Below are 10,015 nucleotides of genomic sequence, written 5' to 3' on the forward strand. Positions count from 1 at the left end.
TATAATCCATACCAGTGATTACATATTAATTATGATGTTTTTAAAATGTCCAACCCTATTATACGTGCGTTTACATATACCACAAATATAGATATTATGGTTGCGCGAAGGCCTATAGTAGGCTACATAGAATAACGTCTGACGATAATGATCTTAACAAATACATTTTAATCACTAACGATCCTAATGTATTTCAAATGTAACAGACGATACCATTTTTTTTTAAGTAATACAAATATTAAAAGTTAGGTATATTAACTGCTACATATTTATTTTTTATATTTGTTCAAGCATATTATTTACTCCTTTGTTTTATTTAATGTAATAAAAATACGTTTATGTTATACTTTTATATTGAGTATTTAATTATTTTTAGTGTTATTATTAGATAAAACAAATATTATTGAAACAGTATATATTATTGTTTTTTGATAATTAACATAATATCTAATACCTAAATCCATGACCCATACATCGCCTTCGATTAATATACGCTAACAATAATCGATTATAATTAGACTTGAACTAGTTTGCCTACACCACGGTGACGCGGTGTGTGCTTATTTACGTGTGCGTTTTATAACGTTTTCAAATATATCAGAATAAATTATTGATACCGTTTTCACTTATATTATACCTTGTAGGATTATAATATTAATTACAGACTGCCGTACAAGTTTAAATTCACATCACACGAAATTAACATAGCTAATAACTGTATTAATGCACCCGAATAGGTTATTCTAATGCATGAAAACGGAAGTTAGTAGCGAGTATAAATGATTTTAATATGTAAAATAATTCGGTTCTGTGAATTTAATCTCGTTTTCTCTAATTCGAATTAAAATTGGTCTTTATTAATGGTTTTTTTGAATTTTAATACATTTGGAAATGCAATGATTATAATAATGGCATCTATACGACTATACGAAATCACATTTCAATAATAACATGATGTATATAAAAACAAAATTATTTTGTAAACTCATTTTCACCAATAGAATTAATAAGCATTAACGTTTATCTCTAGCATTGTGTTTATCCTCCTAAACATACATATATTTTATGCACTACATAATACACGTTTCATATTGAACTTAAATGTTTAAATTACAATATTTAATTAATTGGAGTAACCATTAATTTTGTGAACACGTGAATACTATCTTGTTTAATCTACAAAAACAAACATATTACAACATTAATTTTAATCCCACTTAAAAAATAATTCAAACCGACTCGAAATTCTTTTAAAAGTAATTTATATACATCGTCCACTTAATATTTGAACAATCATATTTCAATAAAAATTCAGATATATATTATTATACATACAACTGATTATGATATCATTCTAGAGCAGTGGTTCTCAAACTGTGGTACGCGTATCACTAGTGGTACACGAAAGACTACATGATGGTACGTGGAAGGCCGTATGATGGCAGAACGGAAGTTTGAAATTTGATACTTAATTTATATATATATTAGCTTAAAAACACTAATAAATTTGTATTAATAAATAAATAATAATTTTACTGCAGTATTTTTATTTAAAATAAATGTATTTAACTATGTGAAGTTTGTATGGTTCTATTTTTAATCATTAGTGGTACGTGGCTGATTGATGATATACTCAAGTGGTACGCGAAAAAGAAAGCTTGAGAATCGCTGTTCTAGAGTATATTTTTCAGTACTTGATTGTAATTCATTACATATTTTATCAAAGTATAGATCAGGGGCGGCCAAACAGTCGATCGCGGACGATTTTAGAATCGATCAAGTTAGAATTTATTTTTAGGCCACGTGCACGAAAATTAATCGTGGTGGTTATGAAAAAATTATCGATAAGTTTTATCTGTATAATTTTTATCTTTTATTCTAATTTATAAAAAAATTTTCGAAGAAAGTCAATCTTCAAAGGTGAAGTAAATTTTTAGTAGATCGTGGTTGAAAAAAGTTTGGCCGCCTCTGGTATAGATGTATCTATAATAAATATTATATAAAACAAATCAATAGATCGAATTAAGATAAGAAATACCATCACATGATTATTCAATTTCAATGAGTAAATATTACTATTGTAAACCAAGTATCAGAACTCTTTTATAAAATTAGTTCTTTGTACTATATAATGTAAATATATTGTATCGATGTATCAAGTTTATACTGTGTTTAGGATTCATTGTACACAACATGATAAATGACAATAATAATAATGCACTTTTTTCTAATGGACTGATAAGTAAAAATGTGTTTATCGTAATATTTCTCCTTGAAATGTAATATTGAAATATTTCAGGTTATCAACCTGGAATCCTGGTTCGATTTTATAATATTTCCCGACAATGGCATAGGAATTCGACACTATTATACATTTATACTAACTAAAAAAAAGAAAAAGAACATCCAAACAATGCGATATTATGTACAATCATATTCGATATTCAGATTTACATATATAAATTATGTTTTTTTTTTTTTTTTATTATTCGCTGTAATGTTGTTATAAAGTGTGTCACTGATGCGTGCAAATCAAACGCGTCCCGAATGGACAAGGTTATCGGGAAACAAGCTACGCTATTGTGAACGTTCGGCTAATGGGCTTTACACGTCGTAATAATTTCATTTCGATTTTGTTTTTTTGATTTTCCATCGGAACACTGCACTGCTGCTGCGGCGAAAGATAACGAATCTTCATTATTTGAAATGTCCGGGGTTTTCACAGAGATCGTACCGCGAATACGCAATGATAACAGTGGTCCACGGATGGACGATCGACGAATAGAAACACGCCGAGTAAATAATTGTTATTATAACATAAATTGAAATAATATACGGACGATACGGTGTATTGTACACCGTACCGTCATGTACGACTGTGTGGAAATCGGTCTGCGAAAAAAAAAAACAATGGTCCGGGTGGTGTGCTGCGCAGACAGGATGTGCGGCAATGAAAGTAAAAGGCTCAATTTTTAGAATTATTACCGAATCGTACAATAATAATGCGTGGTACACTTTCCTCGTTCGTGTTGCCGAGGAAGATAATAATCGTCGTTTGCCGGCTGCGCGCCGATTTCGAGTACCCGCAGCATCACGTACGGCAGTGGTTCTCAACCGGGGTGACATGGACGCAGTGTAAGGGTGACACGAAATTTTCAAGGGAAAAGGAAAAATAAAAAAATAATTAATTTTAATAGAATCATATTATTATCACAACTTTCATGTAAATAGCATATCTTTAAGATTGTGTCTTTATATTATTTAGATCCGATAAATACGTGCAGTATTTTGATTTGCAAAATCACTGCATTATCGACTATCTTATTGATTTAACACAGGTCGTTAGTCAGTTATTTTGTAGTCGCTAGATATGTAGTATTATAGTTCTACAACTCTAGAAGACAATATGAGACTTGATCTTTCCACCATCAGCTCTCGACTTTCTCAACTTTGTAAAAATCACCAGGGCCCAATTTTTCATCAGTTTTCATGCAAATCATTATTATTTTTCTCTTTTTTTTTATTAATTTGCAAATTTAAACTTTTAACTGTCAATATTTATTAAGCCCTGCAACTCAAATAAATTGTAGATGTATTTATTATTTTTCTGTGTACTGTATTTTTTTTTCTTTTGTTATTTCAAAAATTATTCTAAAATATACAGTTCAAATTATTTATTATTTTGATGTTAGGGGACGCGATGTTTTATTCTAGTGGCTAAATATGACATGAACAAGAAAAGGATGAGATTCACTGACGTACGGGATAATCCACAAACACTGTACGCAAGTATATACGTATATGTATACGGCCGATGTTTGCGATACGCTGTGCATATTTTCACTCGTCGTCGACGGAATAAAAATATTATGGTGGTCCGTTGCGCTAGACGAACATCGGTGAAACTATTATCTATTTTATATTATAATACGACGACGAAGACGACGACCACGATAAGAGGGGGACAGCTCTCGGTCGGATCGATTATGTTTGTTAATCGATGCAGAAATGTCTGCAATGAAACGACGAGTACAACTGTTCGAACGGACGTGGTTTTGAAACATCGGATGTATTGTGTTTTGAACGAGACGAGCCGTAAGAGACGCGGTTTTCGCGCGTGCACACGGGCTAACCGTACGAGTCCGCCCCGCGTTTATGAATTATTTAAAAACAACATCGAAACTATGTTGTACAGAAAACGGTATTTTAGTATTTACATTTATTTTTTCCTAATCTGACCGTACCGCGTAACGGTCAACGTGATTCCTATATTAGCATTGTGATTAACATTTAAATTATTACAATAGCGCTCTAATCGTACATATGTTTAGATATTATAGATACAACAATGATGCTAATGAACATCGGTTTTTATCGAAATAAAATAAATTGAAATATTATTAGTATTAGAAACGATGGTGTTTAAATTTAATTACCGAACATTATGGAGAAACAACATTTTAATAGACAAAGAGAAAACGATTGAGCACTTAAACATAACAATATTAATAAAATACAAAGAGGTATTTACTATTGAACATCAATAACGAAATTGTTATAGATAATAAGTATAACGTACATATATTATTTCAAATACTATTAACAACAGTCGTTTCAATCAACCAGATATTTGATTCACCTTCAAAATATCTACAGTTTAGACAAAAATTATAACAAAACGTGGACCATTATAGTCTTAACACTGTTTATGTAATTATTTTTCATGTATATAGGTTATGTCCAATGGCCGGTGGCACAATTCAAATGGAATACAAGGAGCCGACACCTATAGCCTACAAAATGAAAACCACCTCAAAATATAGAACCATATTATTATAATCTATTTTCTTTGAAGCTATTTATTATAAAGTATAAATTAACAACATTAAACATTGGTTATTAAATTATGGTTCATAAGGAAAGTAAATACACATTCCTAAAATAATCGGTTTATGACAATTCCTTAGACTATAATAATATATATCAGGGTCTATTCTAAGGATTTTTGTCAACAATACATTAAATTCTCTCTACTCCTCCATCACAGGTCACATTTATAACTACTCTAAATGTAAAAATATTATTATTTGTATAAATATACGAAAAATATATAAATGTAACAATATAATTATTAAATGTTGCAAAAATGAATAAATAATAACCAAAAATAAAATACTTATAAATTATATTTATAACACATATAAATAGGGTATTATGTATTATACTATGCTGCACATAATACTGAATATAAGTACATGGGAACTATGTCTATGTTCAGTGTAAGCAAGTATAAGTAATCAACTACTGAAAAATAATCTTTAAAATAATACATATAACTATTATAATAATTTAATATATAATATTTAAAATTTGAAAATCACTCTACTAACGTACACATAATTCTCACAAAAAATAGCAAAGGTAGTTTTTTGAAAAATATAACTTTTGAACCATTTCACCAAACTCCTCATCCATAATATGATTATAATATTAATAATATTATCAACAACATAAAAATGTATTTCCAACAGTACAAACATTTTCTCAGCATAGCAAACAATCCTCAACAGCGCTTTACAGTAGTATACCCTGATATGTATATTATTACATATTATATGATAAAACTTGTATTGCAGTTTGCAATACAATCGTATTTAATACTGAAACAGTTAAATAATCATTATTATGTCTAAAAAAATATGAAAATATAACTTTTTGTTAGTTAAAAAACAAATACCTAATTTTCATCCTACTCAATAAGCATCAACATGTTTAATGCTTACATTATTAATAGATCCTAGTTATGTATAAAATCTTAAAATGATTCAAGCTGTCATTTTAGTATTATTCAAAATACTTTCTGAATAATATTTTTATATATTTTCAAACACTCAATATTGTAAACAGAGACTTGTTTAATTTGAATTGCGTTTTAAAAGAATAATAGTTTACAAGTACCTGAGATTACTATCGTGATATAATTACTTAAAAAATGTAAAGTTACTTTTTTAATTGAGCTAACACTTCAAGGAAGATAATTAGCAGGGAAAAATTCTGGTTGCATCATGATGGTTATGCAAAATTATGACGACAAAATTAAAAAATTATACTAATTATAATAGATAAATGTTACATAAATATCAAAAATTAATTTATTATAGGTTAGAATATGTACAAATAAAACCTAACTTTTATAAGATTAAAAGATCGGTTAGAAAAATAAATAGTATATTAATCCTAACCTGACTTACTCACGTGAATTTATTAATTTTTTATAAAGGTTATCTGCCTCGACAAAATTAATAGAACAAAGCAAAAATAAGCATTCTATTGACGTATGTGTCAATGTTTATAATTTTCAAATATCAAGATTTCCATTAATCATAATAAAATTAAGGCAGAAAATGAATATTGTTGGATGGTGTTTTTATTTTTATAGCAGAACAACTGTCGGATTCATTACTACGTTTACAGAAACTACTCATAATTTATATCAATTATTATTTATTTTCATTTATTTACAATTGAAACCCGATAATATTATTCACACTTCCTCGTTGGCACGATGCTCTATGATATTATTGATACCTTTTACGGTACCAAATACACAATGTTCCTAATAATTTTATACGATAAACGCAAAATGAATAATATATTCTATTTAATACTACAACACAATTTTAATATAATTTTCCAAGCCCAAGTGCTACAATTACTGTTCGTGAATAAATTTATTTTAACGACTAGTTTTTTCATAATTTTTAAATAAATAATGTTACTACGATTATAATAATATTATTTACACCAAATAATCAATGTTTAATACGTTTAATATGTTACGTTTACGAATACACTGAAACCTACACATCAAGATAAACAGTATTCACGCTGTTCGCAATGTTAAAATTTAATCTCGTCAATGTTTTTACTTGGCATAACGTATTACAATAACGTATATAATATTCTGAACACGTGCGCGATAAACTGCAGTTAGTGCACTTAATACAGTAGAAAATTTATGATCACAACGTAGAAAGAATAAAACATTATTATACTACCTTAACGCTTTTTGACGGCTGCAGCATCCACGGGAGTAAAAATAATACGAATAATAGCTGCATATTATTTTTGAAACTTTTATGTCACAATTCATACCATCGAATGTATTTCAGGTCTACATCGATGTCCTATAATCTCAGCGTACTCCGATTGTCTCGTAACTTGCGACCGATGCAGTGGCAGTCACAAGATCCAACGGCATTTTTCGATTTAATAATTTCCACCAGAAAAGAAATCACTCGAATATTATATAGTCGATCTCGTATACGACAATGGGCACGAACAACGGATGAGTACTCTCGCTTTATCGGTCAAAAACGTAATAAATTAAACTGGTCCGTGAAAAATAATTGCACACGACCATTTCACTTGCTAGACTAAAACGAATGGTGTTCTGCTGGAAACTGACTGCCGGCTGCAATGCTGCCTGCTCTATCGTAGTGTGTACCTATTATGTATATATAATATATATATATATATATATACATTAACAGGTATAGAAGAATACCGCCACTTGATATAAAATTACTGTATAATAATTGTTATAAACGCGCGCGCGTGTGTGTGTGTGTATGTGTGTGTGTGTCTGTATGTATATAGTACTTCCCTGATGTCGTTTTGGCGCACTTTTTATGATAATATTAATAAAAAAAACTGGTTCTTCTGTTGCTTCGAATCGTCGAGGCGTTCGATTTGTACAAGTAAATTTAACAATGAACGTATAAAAAAAAATTGTCACGGATAAAATATCGTTTCAGATCAAATTTTTTGATACCCAGTACTCACATTTTGTGTTTTATCATACTACATAGTATAATACACGTTTTAATTCCAATATAAAATAATACTGTTTTGGTATGTTAATCATGGATTAAAATGTATGCTGTATTATATTTTATCGTGAATTGGATTCAATTATCACGTCAATTAAAGGTCAAGAATAAAGATATCAAATGATCAAGAAAAAAACCATTTACCAACGATAATTATAAACAACACATGAACAAATATATTATTTATTTAAATAGGAAAAAAGGAAAAAAATTGTTAACTAATTATATGTAAAAATAAATTAATAAAAATATAATTAATATTCATTCCAAAATAATTACAAATAAATAAAAAAATGATAAAACACAATATAATCACATCGGCCAATTCTAAATGCTTTTTAACATTAAATCATTTTGTTATCAGTTAAATGTTATAAAATTTATATTGTTATACGGATCTACACATACTGTATTATATATTACTTAATGCACATTAATTTTCTCTGCGTGTTCCATATAAATAAAGAAATATTATATGAATAAACGATTAGGTGTTTTAATAATATGTTAGAATCATAGGTTTAGTTAAGGTATAAAAAATGTATACAATCAATTAATTATGAATAAATAAACTTAATATAACATATTATATAAACGTTAACTTCAGCTCAACCGGATCACATTAAATGTTATGTTTTTGTAATTTTTAATTAACATACACTTTTTAGGGGTGATCATAGGACTAGAAATATAATGACCAGGACCACTTTAAAATCCAGAACAGATTATAAACTTAAGATGAGTGTACGTGATATGAAATAAAATAATGCATTTAATGCGTAAAAGATAAAAATTTTATTTGCTATACTTATTTATTTTTAAAGATTGTATGTAAAATAGTATTAAACCAATAGGTACCGGATATTTGCAGACCTCTTTAAAACAAATGTTTTCAAATTAATTTAAACGCAAAAATATACTCGATATCATCATATTGATGTAATCTAGATATATAATTATATAATACCTACTGTAATAGTATGCTCTGATTATACAAAAAGATTGTTTGAAAATATCAATCTCTATTTTTTTTTCGAAAGCTAACTCAATATCAAGAGGATAATCATGTTAAGCACGCTGTGAAAGTATCACTATAATAATAATCAACCGATACGGTTACATCGAAACCAGCATATGGTTGATGTTGGTTTTATGTCACATTTTTTCACTATTCATTTGTATCATAAGAATTTAAAACTAGAATCTATTCGCAACACGAATGATTTTAAACGGAGTGCATTCAGAAGATACGTGTAGCCTAGAACGTGCGATGGCTTTGTACAAACTATACACAACAATATATTACACGTATTTTAGCCATATGTACAAAATGTTTGTGTGTATATATATATTAGGTACATACGCGAAACAAAATTTGGAATGTATACACAAATCTATAGTATGCATATATAATTATTAGACTTGACTGTCAGTAAATTTTGCTCAGTGATAATAGCACAGAGGGTTTAATAACTATTATGTTTTATTGAAAAAAACACTATAGTATGATGTACGATGCAAATCAAGGGCGTATTTAAAAAATGTTTAATGACATAAATATAATACACTTTAGTAATAGTCATAAATACGATTCTATAAAAAAAAAAATCGAAAAGTATACAATGTAGTAAATCAATTAATTCCAATACACACCTTATGATATTTTTATTTATTGAGTAATGACTTTATTGTTATTAAAAAGTTATGCAAGAGCTGAAAGAAACACCTTACATATTTATTAATATGCGAGTAGACAGATCCTAATCCCTAGCATAAACTACGGTTCATTAATAAATTATTAAAATAATAACTGAAGGAGATGGAAAATAATAATATCCGCGCACCCCTCGCCTACGATTCTGATGTTTATAATGGTTTATAAACTAAAATGTCATGTACAAAATATAACATAGTAGACCATTAAATAATAGCTAGTTTGCTCAATAAATCGTTATGAATATATATATATATATATAAATCAATGATGTATTTAAATGTATTTAAAATTATTGGATCTCAAAAAAGTGTGTGATGTTTAGCTTTTAAGTTCCGTGTACGCGCATATAAACATGCCATAATAGTTATTTTATTTGCAATAAATGTAATCTGCATCGAAATTATGC

At 28.3% G+C, this 10,015-nt stretch overlaps 1 protein-coding gene across 1 annotated transcript in view; it reads right to left on the reverse strand.

Annotated features, from left to right (window-relative positions):
- The window catches only part of LOC112694523 (A disintegrin and metalloproteinase with thrombospondin motifs adt-1-like), a 30,449-nt gene extending 22,969 nt beyond the window's left edge, over positions 1 to 7,480 (reverse strand). The window contains exon 1 of the mRNA XM_025570019.1: positions 7,059 to 7,480. Within this exon, the coding sequence (XP_025425804.1) occupies positions 7,059 to 7,121 (63 nt within the window). The 5' untranslated portion in view covers positions 7,122 to 7,480. The remainder of the gene's footprint in view (positions 1 to 7,058) is intronic.
- Positions 7,481 to 10,015: the final 2,535 nt, after the last annotated feature.

Source organism: Sipha flava, unplaced genomic scaffold (genome assembly GCF_003268045.1).
Source record: "Sipha flava isolate LNK unplaced genomic scaffold, YSA_version1 130_pilon_pilon, whole genome shotgun sequence".
Taxonomy (NCBI): domain Eukaryota; kingdom Metazoa; phylum Arthropoda; class Insecta; order Hemiptera; family Aphididae; genus Sipha; species Sipha flava.